General features: G+C 42.1%; 1 protein-coding gene and 1 long non-coding RNA gene across 2 annotated transcripts; both read right to left on the reverse strand.

Moving 5' to 3' along the window:
• Positions 1–223: 223 nt before the first annotated feature.
• On the reverse strand, positions 224–1,687 carry LOC116698658 (uncharacterized). Its single transcript, XR_004334273.1, has 2 exons — positions 1,315–1,687; positions 224–1,117 (listed from the first exon to the last, which is right to left on the reverse strand). It is a non-coding gene; the product is annotated as an uncharacterized LOC116698658 (long non-coding RNA).
• Positions 1,688–1,790: 103 nt separating this feature from the next.
• Positions 1,791–24,946, reverse strand: bcl2b (BCL2 apoptosis regulator b). Its single transcript, XM_032530703.1, has 2 exons — positions 23,845–24,946; positions 1,791–2,863 (listed from the first exon to the last, which is right to left on the reverse strand). The coding sequence occupies exons 1-2, from the start codon at positions 24,391–24,393 to the stop codon at positions 2,726–2,728; spliced, it is 687 nt and encodes a 228-aa protein (XP_032386594.1). The 5' UTR covers positions 24,394–24,946; the 3' UTR covers positions 1,791–2,725.
• Between the last annotated feature and the right edge of the window lie 116 nt (positions 24,947–25,062).

Genomic DNA, 25,062 nt, shown 5'->3' on the forward strand with positions numbered 1-25,062 from the left:
ATGTCTGATGGGGTGCGGCTGCTGTGCCTTCACAGTCCTTCACAAGGAGGCTCACGTTGATACTACCAAGATTACATATACAATTCACAGCTGGGATAGATCACAGATAATCAAAAGAGCACTGTTGATACACTGCTTTTCACCGACAATATCTGTTATATTATTTCTGTCTGAGAATCAATAAAAATTTTTTTTTTAAAGCAGACTCAACATGAACTTGGACTGCAGCTGCTTGAGAAATCTGGTTTATTAGGAACAATATGATCCCACTAGCTTATTGTGGATATAGCAGTAAACAACAGAAACACAATTCACCTTTTTAAGTGCTACAGGTTTGTGATTATAGACATTAAACAGTAGCAACCATGGCATCTACATTCAGATATTATGCACAGAAAATATAAAAATTACAGTATATTGCTGTTGTTATCATTGGAGCACAAAGCTGACAAAAGTTAAGGTGATATAGTACAGGTAGACTAGACAAACCCCCCACAGAGAGATCAGAAAACCTCACTGAATAGACTCAGTGAAGTGAAGCGACGTGTATCCTCCTTAAGCTACTTTTTTTTTGTTTTGTTATGTTTTAAATTAAAGATTAATGCATGTTAACTTTGGTTTCCAGCTCTAAAGTACTATACTGTAAATCTCTGGCAGTTTCAGCTGTTAATTAAAAGTTAAATCGACAGTATAGCAGCCTTAAGCCAATAGTAATACGACACAGAAATTCACTTCTTTTTTTTTTAAACACATCTTTCTCATTATAATAGCAGCCAGGAAGAAAATGTAGTTACAGTGTGATTCAATAGAATAAAAAACAAGTGAAAACAATTTATTTTTTCATCAAAGTAGCTACTGTTAAAAAAAATCTGTGATCTGGTACCGCTCAATAAATAGAAAAATGCAACTCCTTTGCTGTTATTTGTTATCTTCTACCCTATTCTGTTATAAATATGGTTACACGTATTTCTCGTGTGAAGACAGTATATTTCATCTATACAACAAAGCTGTTGAAGATTTGTAATGAGAAAGAAAAGAAAGAAAGATTAAGAAGAAAAAAAAACACTTTTCCTTAACCAAATAAAGTTGTGCAGGCTACAACAAAATATTTTGAAGCCTGTGAACTAGCGATGGTCAAATGAAACCACTGGCTTTATTTTCTGAGCTCACTAGATGGCGTTTTCTATTCAAAGTAAAACGTTAAAGGAATGGTAATTCTTTGTGTTTTCAAGCCTTTGTTGAACAGAGAGCTCCATCTGGTGAGCTCAGAAAATAACAACGAAGCTTCGCGAAGCTTCATTTGACCGTCACTACCGTGAGCATTTCCAAATTTTCTGTCAGACTGTAACACAAGACAAACATCAATAAAACAAATCAATGACAGAATGCATTTGCAGACCGGAGAGAGGGGACATCTCAGGTTCCAGCACCCGCGGACACACTGGCTTTAGTCCTAAACTGAAACCCTGCTGCCGTGGTATTCCACTCAGTCATCAGTGACCAAGCGAGGTTCTTCTCAGTGCAGGGCCTCAGCAGCTGGAGGACACATGTTGACAAGGTCAGCTCTGAGACCTGGGTGAGCCCAAACAGTCTGACCACAAATGGACAGAGTTAAGAGTAAGAAAGCTGGTAGGAAAAAAAAAAATTAAGGGTTGCTTGGTGCTAATCTTTGAACAGTGTTGGTGCTTTTTTAAGAGTGGTCTCGTTGACATTGTTGTGTTTGAGGAATGCACATTTCAAATCCTGTCCATTCATTTTTTTTTTCTTATACCTTACTGTTTTGTGCTGCACTCAGTATATTCATCATCATATGAGTTTTAAGCAATGACAGGCTTCTTCTGTATGCTTTTCAGTCCTTGAAAAAATTCTCCATTCTCCTCTTTTTTTCTGTGGTAAAACCACACAATTTGGGGTTTGGCATGCTGCAAAAAAATTAAAACCAACATCACTATCTCAATCGAGGAGCTTTCAAACTCTGCACAAGAAATATCAGCTGTCCTCAGTCTTCCGCTGGCCCTTCCTCTAAATATTAAGGACCATGGAGAGTATAATGGTGCAGGGTGTTCAAAGTTCACTGGAGCTGTCTGAGGAGTGAAAGCAGTAGACACAAACCGAGCCGTTTCCATTATACATTCTGAGCAGCTGTTCTGTAGAGGAAGTCCTTTGAAGGACGGCTGCAGGGGGGCAACACAGTTCAAAACGGGGTTCTTCACCCTAACATGCAGGGGCTGGGCTGCAGCCGCTTCCTCTCCGGTGTGGAGCATCGTTGTCCCTGGACCCCCATCATCAAGGCCTCTAAATAGAGGTCCTGCATGAGCTCTGACACATGCAACAACATCTACACAAACACTCAACATTCATGCTATAACTAGTACAGAAGCAGGCAGAACAAAACCCCCCCCAAAAAATGCATGCTACTGATGCCACCTCATTTCTCAATTGTAGGCTACTCAGCAAATTAGTGTGATTACGTCTAAGTTGCCTCTTTTCAAGACGTCCATTGCTCTGCATGGGCGGCTTCAGTGGTTTTGATTTGTGTCTGTTTTGACGTGTAGGGGCGAGGAAGAGGGAGATTTCTGAGAGAAAGCTTTGAAGAGAGCCAGATTCAAAAGAGTGTGAAGGTTGTCTCTGAGGGGTCAGGGGCGTCTATAAAAAGGAATAAGAAGAGGCACAAGGAGAAGAAGGAGGTGGAGAATAAAGTCAAGCTGGTAGAACGAGGGCTCTTTCACTTCTGTGTCAGGTATGCTCCGAAGGTGAGGCTAGCTGCCCCGAGTGCAGCTAGACCAAAGACCGTCTTAATGGAGGGCCAGGAGCAGCTGAAGAGGGAGTCCCTCTGTCTGTCATACAGCTCCACAAAGGCAGCCTGGGAGAGAGACAGGAAGAGAAACAGTTAATTGGGCTGTCAAAGAATGTGTTTATCTATGTGTACTTTCTTACGTCAGCAGGTTATTTGATGGGTGGAGTCTACTATAAAATACCATAAAGAATAAGGTTGGCATCCCATTTATTCCTCAGACGTAAATCTTTAAAAACAGGTCACGCATATATATTTTTTATTAAAAAAAGGCTTGTCAGTTGCTAAAACAGCTAGGCATTGTAGTATTTAATGTACTTTACTCCAACTAAATAGTGCATTTGTTGGGGACTAGTTTTCAGCTGCGGATTAATACACATTGAGTGCTCTGCGTGGGACTAACTCAAAGGAACATGCCAGCTAGTGCAGTAGTGTGGCCCATTGATCTACTGAAATAGTTTTTGAACAACAATGAAGCTCTATGGCACAGAGGAATACAGTTCATCAGGTTTTGACTACACAGCCAACTTGGTAGTAGGATCAATTCATATTTGGTTTTGGTCTTTTTATGGGATTTGTTGACCCTTAGAAAGTTATAGAATAATTATGATAATTCTAATCATCGTAAGGATTGGTTGACCAAACACCATTTGTTTCTCTTTCCATGGCTGGTATCAAGCTATTTAGATGGTTTTACTTTAATTTCACCAGATTCTAAGATATCCACCTTTGAGATTTTGACGGTGATGAAAAATTATCTGGTTACTCTTACCAAATCCACAGAACACGGTTAGACTACTTTTGTGGCAATTTAATAAATGTAAGTTTTAAATGCTGTGATCCCCTGGCAGCAGATGTTTTAGGAGCAGAGGAGCTCAAAATCGGCATGGTGATCCTTAATCCTAAAATGTAAATCCCTTGGCCACCATCAAATATGGGAACTAGTGTTTTTACAGCCATGCTGCAAGCAGATCCATTAATGTTTATTGGCTCACACACACACTCAGACGCACAACCTCAGACACTCGTCATGCAGACAGACACAACCCAAACAGAAACACATTTAACAAACACAGAAATCACCAAAAAAAGCCAATTTGTAACTGCACGTCGACAGATTTAGGCGTTTTCTTTCTTCAGCATGTTGATGAGCGCTTGCATTCCTCACGCATAAATATATTAATGTTACTCTTAGGCTCTGCTTCCTGCTGCTAAAACATGAGTTAAAAAAAGGCCTGTTACAAATTAAAATTTTGTAAGAGGATGTCATGTCCATGGAGCAAATACCACGGCTGTGTGTCTTCGACGAGGAAATACAGACATCTGCTCATGAGCAATGACAGCAGGAACAGCTGGACAGGAAGTGCTAAGGATGGTGCTAAGCTCCTCGCTCTCCCACACACGCACAAGTAGATTATCTTGAACCTGACTAGGACAGTGTTTTAGAGCGGTTTAAGAGAGGCTATAATGTTTCCTATTGAATATCAACTCTTTTGTGATGAAGCTAACCACATTAATAGCAGTACATTTCGGCCCCTTTGATGCCTCTGATTTGAGCTGTAACTTGACCCATCTGTGAACAATGGTGAATTGTTAAGTTTAATTCAGTACAACATTACTGTGTCAGTTCCCATGGGAATCTATCAGCATTCTATTTTAATTATGTTTTGTGTAATTCTAACTGGAATGCACACGTTTTCTTCGACCTTGATCTAGAATCAAAACTGGGTCATTATGCTCTTTTTCTGTCACATTTTAATATACAGTTTCCTTTTATCAAACATAAGCCCACACAGGACTAAAAAAAGGAGACATCCATTCTGAAGTGCTGTGGGGAGACAAAAGTATTTCCTGTTTCCCTCTCCTCCCTTCCCATCCTGTGGCATTCCTGAGGCTGGGGGCCAGACTGGGACACAGAGGAAGAAGGATCAGCAGTTTCTTTCCACTTAAGGCCCTCTGGTGTCAAAACACACTGTGCACTTAAGTAAGCCGACATGATCTTAAACCACAAGTCGTTTTTCTTGGTTGCAGGTGAGCGTTTTTAATTATCCACGGCTAAAAACAAGACTCTGCAGCCTTGCTGGTAGCCCTGTGCGACTTGTTAGTTTTGCAGGGTCACCAAAGTTATTACAGTTCCTACTGAGGGGGGGCATGAATGTCTGAACTAAATTTCATGGCAGATCCTTCAATAGTTGCTGAGATATTTCACTCAAAACTACAAATGTTAGGCTCCTTGTGACACTAAAAGCCAGGGGTTCATCATTAGGATTCATCCTTTGCGAACCATGAATGTCTGTAGGCTAAATAGGTGCTCATGAATCTATGCATGTGACATACTTCAGAGGATGAAAACCATGCCCTGCTGGTGGCGCTAATGGGAAAATCAGGGATCATCAGAGTCATTAAAAATATCATGGCAAACCATCAGTTTTTGAGACATTTCAGTGGGCCTAGTCAGCTAAAAATCGGAATCCAAATGTCAGACGGTTTCTTTTTTTTAAAGAACTGTGAACAAGCCTTGTTTTTCAGTGACGATACCCTCCCTCCCTCCTCTCTAGGATTCAGGTATTAATTAGAGAACAAGCTCTTCAGTCAGACCTCCAGCTGAGGGGAACGTGTTAGCTGGCAAAAACACTGTCTCCGTCTTTATTTCCTACGCCAGAAAAATAACAGTTTACTGAGGAAACAACACAGACCAGCCACCTTCTCCAGCAGCATGTGTGTGTGACCACTAGCCTGGCTTGACAAAATTGCAAACTCATGATGTGTGTCCTAAATATGTCCCAGACTGGCGGCATAGATTATCTTCTATTTAAGTCTGAAACAAAAGCGGGCCAATTACGGTAAGAGGTTCATAAGAGCGGTGATTGATGTTTAAAAGAATCCCGCAAGGACATGGGCGGTAATAACTCTATACTGGCCCAGGGGAGAGCTGCGAAGAGATAGAGGAGGGAGGGATGGAGGGAGGAAGGGTGTCAGGTGGATATCATGAGACTGAGGCATGCTCCTGGAACTTTTTACACCCACACGTTAGCAAGCAGTGCTGCCAACACCATGTGAGTGGTAGGAAAAACAAACCTTGGTACTCTCTTTTTCTCCTGCTTCCTCTCCCTGTTTTTCATTCTGTGTTGACTGTCATTTTGAACAATCTGAACCTTTAAAGAAAATGATAATAATAAGCAGCTGGCAAAGGAGGACACAGAGAGTTTGCAGGGACAGGAAAGGACAAAACATCTGCATTCATCACATCAACAAAAGACTGCATAATCCTCAAGAAGTTATCTCTCTGCCCTGCAGCAAACCATCTGCCACCGACAGCAGGTGTGCATCTGGGAAATAAAGTCCAGGCTGTAGTTCTCCATAGTATTCATTTTTTGGATCAATGGCTTTATAAAGGTCACAGCCGCCCTACAGAAGGCAAGAATCCAATGGGAAAATGCCTAGCCAGGTTTACACACTCGCTTTCCTTCGCTTTTACTGCACACAATGAATCCCTGAGAGGCGCACACAGTAAAGGAGTAAGACTTGAGAGGATCCCATACTCAGCCATGGGGTGGTAACTTGCTGCCTGAGTGTCATGGTTACCCTGGCTGGAAACTTCACACATGATTTGCTTTTCCCACCAGCAGGAGAGAGCCTGTTCTCAACCTCTGATTTGTTTTTCACATGATTTAGACCTCTGGGTTTTTGCTCAGTGTCATTCGTGAATACAGAGAGATTATACACTGTTGTCTTCCCCGGATGGCCTTACGCTATCTTAAGGGTAACGGGAAATGCCAGTTGCTTTGGGTATTGGGACTGATCGCTTGACTTGTGTGGAAGATAATGAGTCATCTTGTGTGCTGTTTTGGGACGTTTCTGTGGGTAATTGCCGTCAGAATGAGACTGAGAGAAAGGGATGTGGGTGAAAGTTCAACTTGTATTTAAAGGGCCTGTTGTGGCTTCGCTGCTGTATTCACCTCTGAACCGAGCTTCTCCCCACGCTCTGTTTATTTCCTAAGCATTCACATAGTAACATACTTATAAAATTGCATATGCTGCTGCCGCCGCCACCCCTCTTTGATTTTCTAATGAGCTTCTTGCAGACTTCTCTGCAGCTAATTAAAGTCAAACAAAACCATTTCAGGAGCCAAGGAAGAGTAATAGGAGATAGAAAAAAAGTGCAGGGAAGGCATTAGTGTCCTGTGTAATTGATCTGCTTTGATCCAAATATACACTAATATCTCTCGCTTTCATGTGTTATTATTTTATGTATGAATGCATATACAGATTTTTTTTTTAACTCAGCCGTTCACAATAGGTGACAGGACAGCAACCGAAGTTGTCTGGCAGCAAAGTCAGGTTCCATCAAGTCTCTGGAGTGTCATCCATCGACTGGCCCCGGCAAAAATGAGATGACGGAGGAGTTTTTTTTTTTTTTTGCAATACTCATTACCTAGTGAATCCCCCTGTGTCAGCACTGCCAAACAGCTTGGAGATGAGGACGCTGAGCCCTTCACTAAACTTTGACAATACTGCAATACTTGGAAACAGCGACCTCGCAGCCAAGTGATGATGGCAAACTGGTTGGAAAGCTGTACAAATCTGTCACTACACAAACTTAGTGGATCACACTTACAGAATTAACTTGAATAGCACCCTTGATTATAAAACATAGAGCTCAAACGATTAGTCTATTAATCTATTAGTCTGTGGCAGAAAGTTAGACGAAACAGACACTTAACTATACCATTATAACAATCTGAGCCTTGACATTGACAATTCCCCCTTGCGATCCCATTGCAGCCTGTTTTCCAGCTAGCAGCTGCAGCACTCTCGCTCAATACTGGACCAATTGTTGTTCCCATTGTCACATAATTACAAAAAACATGGGAAAACAGGGTCCAAGTTGAAAAACACAGATGTTCCCTTTAAATTGCCAGACGATATGGAAATTACGCAGTTATATCAGTCTGTGATGAAAAATAGAGCAGAAGGTAAATCCTGACAAAAGAAATGGAAAACCCTTTAAAATTAGCTTTCACTTTGTGACATTTGAAGACTCAGGTTTCATACTCGGCAATGTACTGTCATTGGACTCAACCGTAGAGAAACCATTTTGACGTTGGATGCTACCCTAAAGGCTCATAAATATTCAAATGTATGTCAGCAGCAGCAGCAGCAGCAGCAGCAGTATTAGTGTGTGTTTACAAAACAGCACGCTCTCCTGTGGGAGTGAGCCTGCTCTACTGGAACATGAAACGTGATCGCCAGTAAATCACCCACAGTCCTCATGACACTCTGCGTTTTTTATTGTCTCCATTATTCATTGTAAAACCAGCTAGATAAATGAGTACTGTAACTTTACACATGAGACTTTTTTTTTTTTTAGAGATGAATAACGCTTCAGTAAACTTTCATGACATCAAGGCAGGAGGAGGAGGATAAAGGCACTGGAGTTAAACCGTCCAACTTGTACAGACTTTGAATTACCAAACATTTCTGATGTATTTATTTAACCTTGACTGAGCAGTTCTACGATCCTGGCAGGCCCTTTATTCTTCTTGAGCCCCATTGATTTTCATTGAGCTTTGATCCAACATGAAACAGAGAAATGGGTGACCTTGCGGGCTCAGAGAGGTGAGGGCGAGTGGATGGCTACAGACCGTGTTTCCTCTCCTGTCACTTGCGCTCCTCGTTTATCTGCACTTCTGCACACCTTACTGAAGCTCAGAGTGTATCATTTGCAATCAGTCTCTAGCGGAACAAAGAGACATCAAAGCAATGAGAGACAATCCTTTTCTCTCACAATTAATCAGACCCCCTCTGCAGCTAAATCAATATATTTCTTTCATTCTTTAAAACAAGCCAGAGCTGTGATTTTGACCTTGGAACCATTTTCAACACGAACCAATTAATCAAAACTCGGCACAATGGCTTCCTCAAATAGATACAATGAAGCTTAAAGGGGATGTCTGCCTCATCTGAGGATGTCTGCCTCATCTGAGGATGTCTGCGCTGAGCCCATCTGGCCCCTCAGCGGAAGAGGAAGTGACAATAGTCGAAGCCGCAAGACTTCTGTGCTGCTATAAATATCAGGCTTCATCTGAGCTCCTGGTTTAGGGCTGCCCAATCTCAAAACTCACATCTCCGCTGCTTGGCCCATTTAAAAGGCCACCAATGATGCGCAAGAGCAAAAGAGAGAGTGGAAAATGGCGTTGAGTCATCATCCACACTTGTGGAGGTTGGTTTAGGCTGGTGTGTTTGGAGTGCATTAAACCTGGCTTGAGTGGCTTTCCAGTAAAGACAGGATGTCTGCCAATTGGATGTCTAATAGCTCTGTGTTTACTCCGAGGAAGCCTTGCACAGTACATCGGCTGTTCCAGTGACGTGTTTGTGGTTTCAAAAATCCATGTAAGCGTGTGAAAGCCAAAAAACTGTGGTGTACTTTCTGAGAGAATTGTGTAAAACTCCACCTCCATGGGTTGTTTTGTTCACATTTTGCACTCAAGAATGCAACAGCACTTGTGTTAAGTGCCACTTGGTAAATTATCTGTGGCATTTAAAAAAAAAGCGAACAATGGCATTCTCCACATTCACTGCAGTTTGGGTTAATGATTAGACAAAGAGTTTAAACTTTCACATTTCAAACTGCTCACACCGCTTTAAATCAGCTTTGGATTGCTGCATACAAGACTCAGAAAATGTTTTATTTTTGGCAAAACTAGAGAGCGTGGGAGCGCCCAATAGCTAAGCTGCTGTGCTTGATTGGTCCAGATAGAAACCTCCGATAGAGAACGTGGGAACCAGCAGATTCCCAGGTGGCCTGTTACTTCTCCTGTGACAAACAGAGCCATGGGAGAAGCTCATTTCCTGTGACAGGGGTGGCACGAGCCTTAAAAGTCATATCCACTGACCCCTTAAGACCTTAAGACCTCACGACCACACAACCACAGTCTCAAATGCAGTGGAGCTGAAAATAGACTGACTGATCTGAGCCAGAAACGACTACTGTATATGGTGTAATGAATGGGGATGTGTGGGAACACCATCTGCAGTATGCGCAGCCGTGTGTAGGCTGATTGTTCTGAACTTGCCCAAGAAATGAAGTCATTTGCTTTTCCATTGTTGTGGTTTTCTGGTGATTGCATCAAAGAGCCCATGTGTAACAAAATTACACAATCCAGATTTTTACAAAGTTGCTTTGTGACTGAGTGAGTCTTTGAAAAAGAACTTGACAGTTCACTTAGTGTTAAGTCACCTCCTGTGCCATATGCTGCTGGGATGACATCACTGTCTGGTTTTAGACTATGGCTTCTCTGTGGTAGAGCCAAGTATGGTTAAATCACAGACTCTGTTTCTGGTAACTAGGGAAAGACTAGAGGCAAGCCAAACATGTAGTCATGCTAATACCATGGAGAAAGGGAGTGGGAGCAGCGGTGCAGAGCCACAGTTGGTTAGACACTGTAACTAAGAGATTTGTATTTGTTTTGAACCATTAACTGACTCCTAAATCTTAGCTCCAAGTCTAAGAAAAATCAAACTGTAACAAATGGGCACGTTTTATGTTCACAAAAAGCAGGAATGTTTTTTTCCTTTGATGAAATCCGAAGTTACTGTAATTTAGAAAGCAGTGCCAAACAAATCCTGTGTAATATCGTCTAATGTGGCTCAGCTACAATTTTATCAATGCTCTCTTCCTAAATAGAATACCTGTTGGAGGCGTTCACCTTCCTGCTTAACCAATCAGAATTGTACACAAATTGCAAGGGCCAATCAAAGAGTCACAACCCTGCTTTTAAAAATCTGTTTCTCCCCTTGCTATTCAGCTGTCGTTGCAGGCAAAGAGTGCAACCCTCCACCTCCCCTTCCACCTCCAGTCATCTACTCCAGCTGACCGGTCTGGAACCTCCTTCGGTCTGGTCTTCGGGCTCCTTTGCCACCACCGGTGTCAAGATTCCATCGGGGGGTCTGAGGGTTCTCTACCCCTATATAGATATACAAAATATTCGTATAGCGATGGAGTCTAATCGCCAAAGACTTTATACATTTTATTGAGCTGTACAATAAACCTCATTTGCATATCTGCAAACATGTCTCTCCTGATTGAAACAGAGAACTAAACATGTTGGCGAAGGAGAAAGTATTGGAACATCAAAGCTAGACGCACAGTTCCTCTCAGTCTCCTCTTTCATACAGGAGACGTCTTGTAAAATTAGGCTGCTAAATGAGAGCTTGTCAGTTTTGGCAACAAGATATTGGAGCGGTTTACGTGATTGGAGTACAACAGGGCCAGGTTTCAGGTTCAGGTAGTGTTCTCTGTGTACCCATGTAAATGAGAGAGGCCACAGTCTGGGACAGGGCTCGCTGTGAGCGGAGCAGAGCGGTTTGAGGATCTCAGATGTCCGATAATGTCAGGGAAAACAATCACCTGTTTGATGTGCAGCTCCCTCAGGAACACCTTTGAAGTGAGGAGAAGAGAACGCGAACCACAATGAAAACTTTCCACAAAGTCAAAGTGAAGACATCTGCTGCCAGTGATGGGAGGTGATCGTGTACATTTACTCAAGTACTGTATTTAAGCACAAAGATATTCTACTCCTCTGCATTTATCTGACATCTGTCATTTTCACAGATTAAGAGTAAAATTATTAGGAGTTACACAATAAAGAGACATCACCCCCCAAACTTCTCAGATGGTTTCATTTAAATACTGTTCGACTTAATTTAGTCAAACATTTGGAGGGGCCCGAACCCTAGTTTGGGAACTACCGTGCTGTAAATAAAATAGTTAAAACTAGCTCCATAGTTATAACAGTAAAACGCTACTTAATCAAGTGATGTATCAGTGTTAAAGTTATAATCTAGAAGATTTGCATTAAAATAAATGTCTGTTATGTCACTATCCATTGCTAAGTGAGGTAACACTATGGTGACTAAGCCTATGGCCCACTGAAAAACCTCGATATAGGAAAGAAAGCAGAAAAGCTGAAATTGTGCAATGCGTGACAAAACTTCTCTGTCCTGCATGCAGCATGAGGTCATTTTGAAACAGGGGGGGGGGGAATTGTTACACAATTTAACTACCGGCTGATAATTCTAAATATATATCCATAGCCTATGATATGTTTAGCTGTCAGCTGGGTTTTAAAAGCAATATGAAAATGGGCCCCAACCTGGCTTGCTGAGAAAATGTTTTCCTCCCCCATTTCACTTTTCAGCCTGGGAATACTGGGGAACAGTTCAATGACCGCTCTCAGGCAACCAGCTGATTTTCATCCGGGGGAGAGGAATGAGTGGAATGCATTGATGTGTGGAAACAAACAACTGCACTGTGTGTGCCTGAGAGGCCTGATATGAGAAGGAATGAACCTTGAGAAAACCAGAATGACTGCATAAAACACAACTACACTTGTATTATGTAATAAAATAACTATATGTAAATCCTTTTCAGAGCTAGATGAAAGCAATTAACGCCTATTCAAGCACTTGAGAGCCCAGGTAGACACTACTTATATTCCTGATCTTAAAACATGAGTTCAATGTGACTCACAGAGACCTTAGAGACAGCTATGCAGAGCGGCGTGCTTTCAAAACGGCCGATTGTTTGAAATATCTGGAGCAGGCTGGCTCACTCGGAGCGGTGTCACCTTCCCTGTCTTATATGCAGAGACCAAAGGGAAACAAGCACAGCCTACCTGATGAATGATAATAAGTTGCCTATTGTGACATTGAAAGTCTGGTAGGAAAATTGTGCAGAAGCCAATAAGGCACACTTCAGTGTCATGTTAGAGTTTTTTTGTGGCATTTTCTCTCCATGGAATAATCCATGGGAAATGGCATTAGTGTTATTCAGTGGCAGGTTGAGCCTTTATGTGCAGTGAATATTAGAATATACTGCTTCAAACTGAGACTCTAAATTATACAGGAAAAAATCCGTGCATATTGTATTGTGAGCTGTGGCTGTTACATTTTTTATTTTATTTTGTGCTATGTAATGCCCATGTGGGTGTTTTTTTTAATGGGAACATTCCTCTACTTTTTAAGTCAGCAGATGGATCAGCTGAGAATCAGATGATTGTTGAATCAGATGACTAACAGGCAATTTTATCCAAGTTTTCTCTATTAACTTCTGTGGAGTGACCTAATCTACTTTTACTTCTTCATCCAATTTGCTCTGTTAACTCCATTTTGCTTTGGTCTTTCAACCCTGGTGGCCTGATTGAACTTTGCCAACCATCCCTTACTTTTTTTACAGCAATTACCTCAGCAGTCTCGACCTAGCTGCAGCACATGTGGCACTATAAAGAAATGGACTGCCTGTTACAGCTTTATAAGCCTCCTCTGCTTCATCTCTCCTCTTCTTCCTCCTCCCTGTCAGCCTCCCCTCCTGATCAAAGACACATTGTGAAGTCCAGTCATTTCATCTGGGAATATTTTTTAACTTACTTTGCATTGCAGAAATGTAGACTCTAGATCATTTCAAATCTGGAAACATTTTTTTTTTCTTCATATAGTGTAGTTTGTTAAACAACAGTGAATGCATTCTTATTGAGCTCTTTCTTTCTTTCTTTCTTTCTTTCTTTCTTTACAGGTTTTGCACCACCAAGAGCCACAAATGTTAAAAGATAAAGAAAGCACTTTATAGGTCAATTTGCAGAGTTGATTAAACTTCAGATTTACTGACATGACGTTAATGAATCCAGGCATTGCAAAATATTTGCTTTATTTGTTATTTAGTTTTATATGCAAATATTATTCGTTTACTTTCTTTTATGTATGAGTAATGAAATATTATAATATTGTCTGATTTATTGTTGTTTCAGACCCCAGGAATATTAGCTAGTTGTCTAGGCGACAATGGGGATCCTTATGATAAATACAAATACAGCCTCCTTAGAACATACACAGGCATAAAGCACAACTGCATTGTCAAAAGAAATACCAAAAATGTAAAACAAAATACCTAAGAAGAAAAGGAATCACTGTCGGTTCTCTTGTTTTTAATTCTCCCTGTTTTCTTTGAAGTATCTGTCATTATTTGAAGTTGTAATGACAGCCCAACAACCAATTAAAGGCAGCACAGCTTCAGAGAAGACCCAGTGAAATTGATGTAATACAACGCCGTGGCAAGACTGGGTAAGCCCCTGCCGGCGATCACTGTCAGAAGTAGCATGGAGTAGTAGTCCTCTGAAAACAGCAGGGGTTATCTGTGACAGCACAGCAACAAAATGTCTGTTCACATGCTGACAGAAGTTGGTTGTAGGTTTGGGAGGATAAGAGTTCGAGATGGTAAAGAGTTTCATGAACACTAATCGCTGCCCTGAAACACTAGGTAGCAGCAGCAACGTTCCCTTGGAAAGGCTTTTATCTTCCAAAGTCAGGGGCGAATCGTTTTCTCTGCACTTCAAACCTAATCAGTTGCTATCAAAGGTGAGTGCCAACAGGGGGGGGGTGCTGTGTGAGCTTTACCAGGAGTGAGAGCTCTCAGTTGCACACACACACACACACACACACACATTGGCAGAAAGACGTCACCATAAGTGTATAAACAGCATAAATATCTCGCCAAGGTCTTTCAACAGCATGAATTTTTTATAAATCAACTTTATTTACAATCTGACATTTACAGCCACTGGTTCACTGTGTTGTCACATTGAGTCTTTGACCAGAGATACCAACACAAGCCATCGGAAATGCTCAATCAATACCACCCAGGCTATTCGAAGTGATACCTGAGCAATGGCTGACCTCACTTAGTGTCCACTGAAACTGATCAGATTGCCTGAGGGCTATTTTCCCTGCTGCCAAAAATCAAATTGGGGAACGGATGCAGAGAAATATTTACCCCAGACCTCCATGGATGAGGCAGAGAAATCTATTTACCATTATCTGCATGTTGTCATTTTTTAGGTAGGCATCTCAGCATTTCAGAGAAGAGCCAATAATAGCTGGCTGTTTGTTAATGGCCAGTGCTATGGTTAGTTGCACCAGGAAATCCCAGCGGACATGGTAGTGGGGTGTGCATGTGTGTCTGTGTGTGTTGAGGCTGAATGGCACAGCTAACAGGAAGCTAGGCACCCTGGGGCCATCTGCTCCCTGCCATGGCTCACATGTCACTGTGACAACACAGCATTATTGATTCACACTACCACATCCGCTTCTGTGTGTTCACGCTGATGTGGCACAGTATGTGTGTGTGTATGCATGTGCGTGTGAGTGTGCACACAGCCATTTTGTGGACAGCAAATAATTGATTTGCACCAGCACATCCGCTTCTGTGTTTGCCTGCTTGTCGGCATATATAAACTCTATAAACATTAAATGGTCATTCACCCGAATCACAAAAAAACATTTTCCCATTTAACCCTGTTGGAATCTGGCCATGCAGATTGTTCAGTTTTGCAAGGTTTTAAAGCTGCAACAGTCCATATTTTTATAGTAACAATTGTTCAAATAACTGTGGAATGGGATAAGAATTGAAAAGAGAATCATCACTTAACACTGCAGCTTCTCTCAGCTCTATAGGGCATCTTAGCCTTTCTTTGGCTTGTTGTTTAGTTATACAAGCTGCAACTTTATTCTTTTGGTTCCCTCTTCCACAACCTTCTGCGTCCTTTTCAGCTAAAGCATACAGCTGTTTTGTTCGGTTTATGTTTTTGTGTAAATAAGCTCTAAAAAAAACAACGTACCAACAGGGCTGCCAACTTTTCCCAAAACCTTGGAGTGAGATTTGGGGGGGCCAACCCATATTTTGCCGTGTACAAAGCAATTTCTTTGGGTCTTTCAGCATCATTATACTTCAGGGTTTAAATTGGGATTTGTTATATGTGGGGGGATGGTGCTCTCCCTAGGGGGGTCTGGGGGTATGCTCCCCCAGGAAAAAAAATTTGAAAAATAAACCATTAAATGGCACTTTCTGGAGAGTTTTTTTGCAAAAAAAATGGAGAAATCAAGTCTTACATGATATGTGCAAAACTGTATGGTTAGGAGCCTTTGCATTGTTGTAGTATCAACAGGTTTTAGGGCATTCAGCATTTACATTATTAACTTCTTCTTATATAAGAACTGACCCAGACAATGTGCCAAACATATTGAACCACATGAAGAGACAGTAGCATATGTCAGCAACAGCTGAGAAGATTTGGGTCTGTGGTGAACAGGTCCAGGGGTCCCTGGTGTAGGGACCAGGGACCCAAAGTTAAATTAATGTTGAGGGATCAACTAAGACCACTGAAATTCTAAAGAATGAGAACCACTGAGTTACATAAATTCTAATCCTTTAACCTTTGTGCCAATGTTCAGTAATGTTTGGCCCTCATCCTCTGTACCCCACTTAATGTTTTTACTTTTTTGTGAAAATAAAGACTATTTGTTCATTTTAAAAAACATCAAATTAATTATTTACAGTTACATTTAGAGATGCACCGAGGTTAGAGAAGCACAATAGTTGCAGTATTGTATTATATATATATATATATATATATATATAAAATATAGTATAGCTCAGATGTGTCTCACCAGATTTCTGCTCCTATTTACAACTTTGTGCCCATTCAAAATATAACTCCTCCCATCTCTGTTGTCCGAGATTTGGAGAGTTGTAATATAGGCTAGTAGGCTATATATAGTATAATATAGTATATGGTGTAATATAGTCAGCTGTGCATGTCATTGCTCCGCTGATATGATGGATCTCATTCAGACCGTCTGACAGACTCAGAGGCCCATTTGGGTCTCTGGTCTCTGACAGAGTTTAGAGGTGTCCGTACGCTGCTCTTTATGGAGGTCTACGCACAGATGCAACGCGTCACCGCCCCCAGCAGAGCGAGTCCACTACAATGAACTGAAGTTGCTCCACTACCAGCCGAGCTGCTCACCTCTATTGTTACAGAGAGAGTGGACACGAAGCGCCGGACGGGTCTGTGATACTCAGAGCTCATACCTGAAGCCGGGGAAATGCACCTGGGATGGCTCGTGAAAAAAAGGTTCTCATTTTTCACCCCCCCCACAGTCTCTGAAAGCACAACTAGTCGATCACAAGTGGCTCAACAGGTAAAAACATAGATAAACTCATCTTTCAGAAATTTGACCGACCGGGCTGACACTTCAGCGTGAGAAATCGGGGGTGTGGCGTGTGCGCGTGTGAAACCAGTCAAATGCGTGTGTCTCACGGCCAATGCGTGAGAGTTGGCAGCCCTGTACCAACGCTACCCGTCTAGCACCAAACAGCAGACAAAGTTAGCAACAAACATAGCATTTAGCATCTAAAGAGAAAGATATTTCCCTCAGGGGTTGGTGGAGACCAAAACAGAACTAAATGAATGCTACTCTGTGTCTACTAAAATGTGTAAATAGCGAATAGGTGATAGTTATAGCTAGCTAGATAGCTATTTTCACTTCCCCGAAAGTGGCCAACTTTATAGACTCTTTTTGCTGAGTCTTCTGACACAACCCCAACACAATGGAAGTGTATGAAAATGTATTTATTGTCAGCATAACCCCCCCCCCCAAGAAACAGTATTGGAGGAACTGGAGATTCCACAAACTTAAGAGTACAAGATGTACGTTTCATTTTGGGAGTGAAAGTCAAACTTTCAACCATGGATGGTAAGTAAGAAAATATTTTTCTGATTTTTTTTTTTAGGTTATTTTAGGCATGCAACAGTGTCTGTCTTTGGGAAGTAATTTAGGTGACACTCCCAGCTGCATTTCAATCAGTAGTGGCTATTGTTGCTCTAGAAATTAATTGAGGAAATCAAATCTCTTTTAAAAACCCTTTTGGGGGTTTGTCCCAAAAATATCTACAGTAGTTAGACAATGGGAGGAACCGTTTAACCTTGCCCTATATTGATATGCTGCACAGCTTCCAAGGGTGTGCCCACTGGCAATGTCAACTAGCGTCTCAGTAAGCTTCTCATTATCCAGCTCCTACCATGAAAGAAAAGGTGGAAAACTCTTTTATCTGCCATCTCAAATGGTTCATTAGGACCTTTTTTTCCCCATGCAGATTGGCAGGCGACTTTGTGATGTGAATGCGACAATAGCACAGGAATTTATGTGTAACATGACAATTAAAGGACCACACAGGAGCATTGGTGGTAACGCTTCTATATTTAGAGGCCTCTCACATGTCCCTGCATTTTTTAAGGAATCTGAAACGTTACCTGACACTGAAAGCCATGTCTCAGGGTATTAGTGTGTTGTTTATTAAGGGTTTAGGCACGTGTGTGTGTGTGTGTGTGTTTAATTGACTATGTCTGTGATGGTGGGGTAAGAGACAGATAGAGGGAGAAAGAGGGTGAGGAAAAAGAAGAGGTGATATCTCGACTGGAGCGCAGACAGCCTTTGGGGGTTCTACTTGTTGAACATCCATTTAGTGTCTGAGTTTATATGCTCCATGTATTATTCATCAGTGTGTGTTCTGACTGAATAAAGAATGCTCAGCTGACATGATTTTCAACAAACAAAATCACCCACACCCTTCACGGGCCACTCAGGAAAGAAACACCCAGGTCGTGTCCATTACTTATTCACAGTCGCTGCTCCCCAGCAGACATTCCTCCGCCTCTCCCGAGGAGGTCCAGAAATAAGCACACAGGACAGGGTGGAGGGTGTCTGGGGAGAAGTGAGGTCTTGGAAATAGGCACAGCACTCACAAAGCACCAGAATTATATCCTAGGAACAGTTATATATAAAAAAAACTGTATTTCTGTGATATCTATTTACAACAACAGTGCACATTTCTGGGAGGTTCATGAAATGCTCAAGATGTGTGAAATGGTAAAGATGGCGTAACCATAACATAAAAGCAAGGAGTGTCATGTCAAGCTCAAAAGTGATCAAACGATTGTTGACCAGTCAACAGTATCATAAAAATCCTTTGTTTGGGTGAATTTGAGTTTGAGAAAGACAGCATGTCTTCATGATACCAGCCTTTTCTATAATTAAGACTGACAGCATGTCTACAGTTTGAGATTCGTCTGATTTTATTGTCAGAAAAATAAAAGAATTGCAGTTGAAATTTTGAATAAATAGCTGAATTATTCATTGCACGGTACCCAGCTGCAAAAAACTCTCATGTTTGTTGTTTTATGTACTGAAAGGCAAAGCAGACACTGTAAAAGAAATAATTAGACTTGGCCACAAAAAGGTCTAAAATCCATCAAAAAAAATTGTGAACACTGTCATGGAAACAAATTGTGCCATATTGTTCAAGTGTCGTTGAAAAGTAATTGACGTCATTATTAATACCGAACAGTCAACCCCAAGTTTAATATAGGCCATGATTCAGATACAAGTGATTTCAGAGTGAAGACTGACCAAAGGAGTCACTTGAGTGTCACGCAAAAAGCACCACTTAAACTATAAAAGGTTTAATAAGTCTTTCCGAAGTATCCCACACACAGGACTGAATATTTGGAACAAGGGTCATCGTGCTTTGATTGCAGAGAGACATGAGATCTCTCCAGGTCAGTTCCTGAAAGATATTATTCGAATGAGTCAGATTAATTCAGAGAGTTAGAGCCCAGAGCTGCCTGCGTCTGTAGGAAATGTATCTGAGATTACAGTTGCCGGGCTGATGGGTGTAAACCCAGTGGCAGATGGCGAGCCACCAAGGTCTGCTCAGCAAAAGGGGTACAGTATGGGGGGAAAGCTTGGCGTGTTTCTTGCCACACTGAGCTCTTTTGTGGTGTACAGTATCCACTCCAGAGCTGAGAGTCCACATCAAAATATAACACTGTTGTCCAAATCTCCAAAACTCATCATTAGTTGCAGAGATTTTTGGCTTCTCCAAAAGGGAAATCATGTTGTTATTTTTCTGTCTTGAAATAATGTGTGGGTGGGAAAAACCATAAATGCTATTTGCATGAGTAATTGTTTATGCCTCGGTCTGATTGCTAGAAACAAGTAAGCGGAGTTCAATCCACGCTCTAATTTTGTGAGGCTGATAAATAACTACAAATTAACAGACAAAAGGAAACAACTGGCTGAGAAGAAAAGATTTCTGGCTTAGAATGGATGCGTCAATCATGAATTGTAGAGCTGATTACATTATGAAAGCAGTCTCTTGAAACGCTGCTTTCATTTTCCATTTTTTATTTTATTGACTTGTTTTTAACCGATTGAAGTTGCATCTAGGAGACACAAATTGGATGTAAGTGAGATCTCTTCAGGATTTTTTTCCTGCTTTTACTGCATGTGCTCCTTTGTGAGTGAGTTTATTTGGTCCCCCCCTACTCCTCTACTCTGCCGACATGTCACCTATATGGAGATTAATGACTTCCTCGCTGTCCCAGATCCACTCAGCCTCAACAAGAGAGGAGTGGGGCACAACCAGATGCCCGAAACAACATGCAGGTCCCACCCGTCGACTAGCAGATTGTGATCAGGGAATCCCCCACTGGAAGGACCAAACCCAAGCCAACTACTTGTCACACACACACACACACACACACACACACACACACACACACACACACACACACACACACACACACACACACACACACACACACACACACACACACACACACACACACACACACACACAGGATCGCAGCATTCCTCAGACACCTGATCCTGCTTTTTAAGACTTCAAAAAAGGTTTTAGGTGATTTAGCTCCTTTGTCTCCACTACTACATGAAAAGAAGACCAGGGCCATGCTAGCTCTACAGTGCAAAATGCTAATGTCAAGCGTGCTAACATGCTCATGAGGACAATGTTAACATTCTGATGTTTAGCAGGTATGTTAGCCAACGTACACCTGATGCTGATGGGGATATCATTAGTTTGGCTGCACATTTACCATAAAATCTTGACCTGAAGATGGCACAAGATTAAGTGGTGTAAATACAGACCATAAAGGTCTGTACATAATTTCATGGCAATCCATCTAGTAGTTGTTGAGATACATTTCAGTTTGGACCAAAGACATTAATTTCTCAACATCATATCTGGGGCTGTTCTCATTTAGCCTTCCAAAGTTGTGAAACCACTTTTTTCCCTTGAAACACATTTTGGCATTTTGCTCCGTGCCGCCCCCACAGCCAGTCAAATATCTGAGGTCCAGCATGTAATTTCAGAAGTGGGACGCTGTCTGTCACTTTGTTCAATCACTTGGTATTTACTGAGAGGAACTGTAAATAAACACAGGTGAACCACATATGGGTACAGCCTAAATGCAATCGTCCCCTGATGAGTGCAATTTCTGCCACCACAAAGGGTGAATTTATACAGGTGGAGAAAACTGAGTGTTGAGGACAATGAAAGGACAGTCTTTTACATCCCGGAGTGTGGTAAGTAATCAGTGCAGAGTGGGAGCTATTTCACCCTTAGCTGGGTTCTTGCAATATAGTAACTGCTTTGTTATGTCTAAAGGGCAGTTAGTTTTGTTTAACTAAAGGTGTATTTGACTCACCGGTGAGGCCTAGACTCAACAATGATTAGTGGGCACTATTTTGGGCTCAAATTGTCTAAAAAACAACAGGAAAGAGAGGGTGAGCTGATAAAAAGCTGTTTCCACACCACTCTCACATGTCAAAAATGTCAGTAATAGCTTGACTAGCCACTACCATTGTTTAAAGAGTGGTGGAAAACACAAGACTCACCTCTACCATACAATAACACAATTGACAGTGTTAGTGACTATAAACACAACCTGTCTAAACGCACATATAACTATGTTTATTCCATGTCTTCATTGTTTGGTCAAAGCTGTGTCACACCAATTGAGAAAAACAATACACTTGTTGTAGTCTGTCCCCTTAAATAGCCAAAAGCACCATCCCCTGGCAATTAGTGGGTGAAATTAACAAATTGTTTTTGACCCATATGTATCCTCAAAAATGTGTGGCACTAAAGTGGATGGAAACCCTCAGCAAAGCCCAGGATGAGCAGATTAGACATGTTGCACATTTGGTTCATCACACAAAGCTTTCACACTACAGAAACAGATTGGTTTCAGAGTACATCCAAACAGTGGCAGCCATTGTCTGGGCCATAGCCACCATCGAGGACACTGAGGGGAAGTCCTCGGTTTTTTTCTGGGGGGTGGTATCTCTAAAATCTTGGTCTGATAAGATAAGAAAAGTGTCTGATAAGAAATCTCAACAACTAGGGCTGTGGATTCATAACTTCGAAAGACATTGGAACAAAGTCAACAAACTTTTAGTTTCAAAAGAGTCCAAGACTTTTCACTATATAAGTGTAGCTACAAACAACATGGGAGAATAACAGTTTTGGCACATTCTGAATGATAGTGTTTCAAACACAAGTCAGTAAAAAAGGAGAAGCTGAATTTCCCAAACCCAATCTAGAGCACAGACAAAGCTTTGTGCCTGGGCCAGCGTCCGTTATGAAATGTCAGTTAATGACTGAAACACACACACACACACACACACACAGCTCAGGAAATCCCCCACCTGACAGGCATTCAAATGATAACATAAATCAACATCAGTGTCTGTTAGATTCCTATCTGTCAATGCTCAATCTCGACACAGTACAGGTATAAACTCACAAGCTCCGATGCTAGTGTATTCTGTAATTAATTGATTTAGAGACAAACTAATTTGGATATAGGTTCCTTGATGCGGAGAGCATAAATCCACCAAAATGACCCAAAGTGGAAACATGCGCTTTCAAATAATCCTGAATAATCCTTTGGATTAAAAGACTGTACTCTCTGTCCCTCCAGTTGATTCAGAGCAGCAGAGACACAGTCATCTCCGCTCGTCTGGAAAACACAGACTATGATGACCTACATTATTGTACAGTGGGCACAGGCTCCAGAGACCTCGAGCAGGCGTCTCGGCAGCCCAGCCTGCGCCGGCTTCAAGGCACAGGTCTAAAAAAGCAGACAAAAGAGATCCAACCTAGATGCACAAGGGATTGTATGTTAAACCCAGTGGCTGCAGATTAACGCTGTGTTCCTGGAGGGTCCTCCCTCCATTGCCTGCCTTTGATATGTGGCACAACCTGCCACCTCCAGGGGTAAGGCAGACTCAAGGGGAATGTTAAATGGTCCTTCCCTTTGAGATGAAATGTTCAATATGAATCATTGATGACCCCCCTCCTCAATTCTGATACCTTCTGGCCAAGATAACCAAGCAGCACAAATATTATGCACTCATTAAGAACACCTCTGCTAATTAGAGGCTAATTCATGGGAGATTTGTTTAATAGTTGTTAAAGAGCACATAAGATGAGGCTGATGTGCTCTTTGCTGGCTGCAGAAAAGAAGAATTGTTGCAAAAGTGGATTTGAAATTGGACACTTTTTCTTTTTAGGTTCAACTCTTTTCCTGTAGCCAGGTAATGGTGGAGTGTAGATGCCTCTCCTCATTAGTACTTGAAGTTTGTGTGTCATTTAGATGAGATGTGCAGAAAATGGCCCTGATAGCTAAGCCTTGTCCAGTCATGCCTAGAGGCTTAAACACATTAATTCAATAGTTGTCTCCTTGCTGACATCCGTCTGGCCACCTCCCTCCTGCTACAACCACGACCAACACATCACACCACAGCCTGCACCAGAGCACTTTACAGCATAACGCTTTATATACAGGTACACGTTGAAAATGTTATAAAGTTATACTGTGATGCATTAAATAATGTTTTCGTAGGCTTCAATTCTCCCTGGAACACAAGGTGCTATCCCGTCTGCTCCACGACAGCTGTGGCTGCCACTGGCTCTGCTGTGACAGGGCGGGATTCGTGTAGAGCGTCGGGAGGTGTGACAGAGCACGTGGACTGACATTGGTCAACTAGGTTTAACAGCCACCATCAACATCCAATCAGAGCAGCTCATAAGTTAGGTCGTCCATGTCTATCCTTCGCCCTGTCGTGCGTAATGGACACATCTAGAGAAATAGATTTGTATTAATCTACAGCTGTGGTTTCGATATTGTGCTTTATTAAGTCCAATCAGAATGTAAGTTCTGATCTCAATTAAACATGTGTACAGTAGGTGAATTTATTGATTGAAACATCTTCAACCAGAGCAAAAGCGGACCTTTGCGCCCCCGTGGCACACAACTGCAAAGCGCTCAACTACACGGAATGAGACCTACCCATCCTCCGTTATCTTGTATCCAGCTGTTTAGAGGTCCATTTAGATACTCCGTCATCCACTCGGCGATGTTGTCCACCTGCGATGTCATCTCTTCTTTTGCGGCGCACTCCACGCACACCGTGCCCCCGAACTCGAAGAACGCGATAATCCGGCCCCAGTTCACCCCGTCCCGGAACAGTTCGTCGATCACCTCGGCGAATCTCCTTTGCGCCGTGGTGGATGTGAGATACAGCTGCCGCGACATCTCCGCGAAGTCTGGCTGGTATAGTCTCTCAAGTTCGTCTCCAGCCTCGCGGAGAACTCTGTGGATGGCGGCGGTCGGGTCGGACTGGGGGAGCCGTTTGCAGAGGTGAGGGATGCTCTCGCTGTCAGGCCCAGTGCCGGCTTCACGGCACCGGCGAACCAAAGTCGGTGGAGGGACATCTATTGACCCATTATTAGCAGCATCTTCATCCCGGACATCATCAAATCCAAACACATACCCCCGTTTGGAGAGTTTATGGGAGATATACTTTTCTACAATGTTGCGATTACACTCGTTCGCCATTCCGGCTAAATTTGGCACTTTGTATAGAAAGAGGTTGTCCTAAAATAAATACATTGTGATCTAATTTGTGCACTGTACAATGCACAGCACAGGCGTATCCAAAACTCAGCTACATTCAAATACAAGAAATGCAGCGAGTAATCCCACACAGGGAGCCAAAGCTTCACGAGTTGAAGAAAATACCTAAATCAAAACTGCGCAGAAAAACGTTTCAAAAGTAAAACTAATACTGAGTCCGTGTCAGTAGCTGTCTTCATTTCCCGAATCCTTAGATGGACGTTTGCGACCTTCTCTTTGCATTGAAATCCAATATGCGGAAGAGGTTGTCCTCTGCACAACACCCAGACGTGGATGTGTTTCGAAAAAAAACATGAATGAGGGCCAAAGTTGTACGCGCCTGAAGGTTTTTTTCTTAAACACCGACAACTATTTTTGCGGCGTTTACGCACAACCACGCGCGGGACTGTGAGCCAGACAAGGTCGGACTGAGCCCTCTTTCACGATTGCTCCTCATATCCTCTTCAGTGGCTCCCTGCCCACCGCCAGTGCAGTTGGTTTGGTATTCCTGACGTCAGCTACGCAAAGTAATTCCTTTGGCTGCGCTCGGAGACTCCAAGTGCACACGAAGAACTGCACTAAAAATCATCCAGAGCCCAAATTCTCGTGATT

The sequence above is a fragment of the Etheostoma spectabile genome, chromosome 12 (assembly GCF_008692095.1).
Source record: "Etheostoma spectabile isolate EspeVRDwgs_2016 chromosome 12, UIUC_Espe_1.0, whole genome shotgun sequence".
In the NCBI taxonomy this organism is placed as follows: Eukaryota; Metazoa; Chordata; class Actinopteri; order Perciformes; family Percidae; genus Etheostoma; species Etheostoma spectabile.

What these genes read in the sequence shown, in the direction of transcription:
- bcl2b (XM_032530703.1), bottom strand. Translation starts at nt 24,393, where the DNA reads ATGGCGAACGAGTGTAATCGCAACATTGTAGAAAAGTATATCTCCCAT. An exon ending in TACAAGATAACGGAGGATGG is followed by an intron (nt 2,864 to 23,844) that starts GTAGGTCTCATT and finishes TCTCTCTCCCAG; the next exon opens with GCTGCCTTTGTGGAGCTGTA.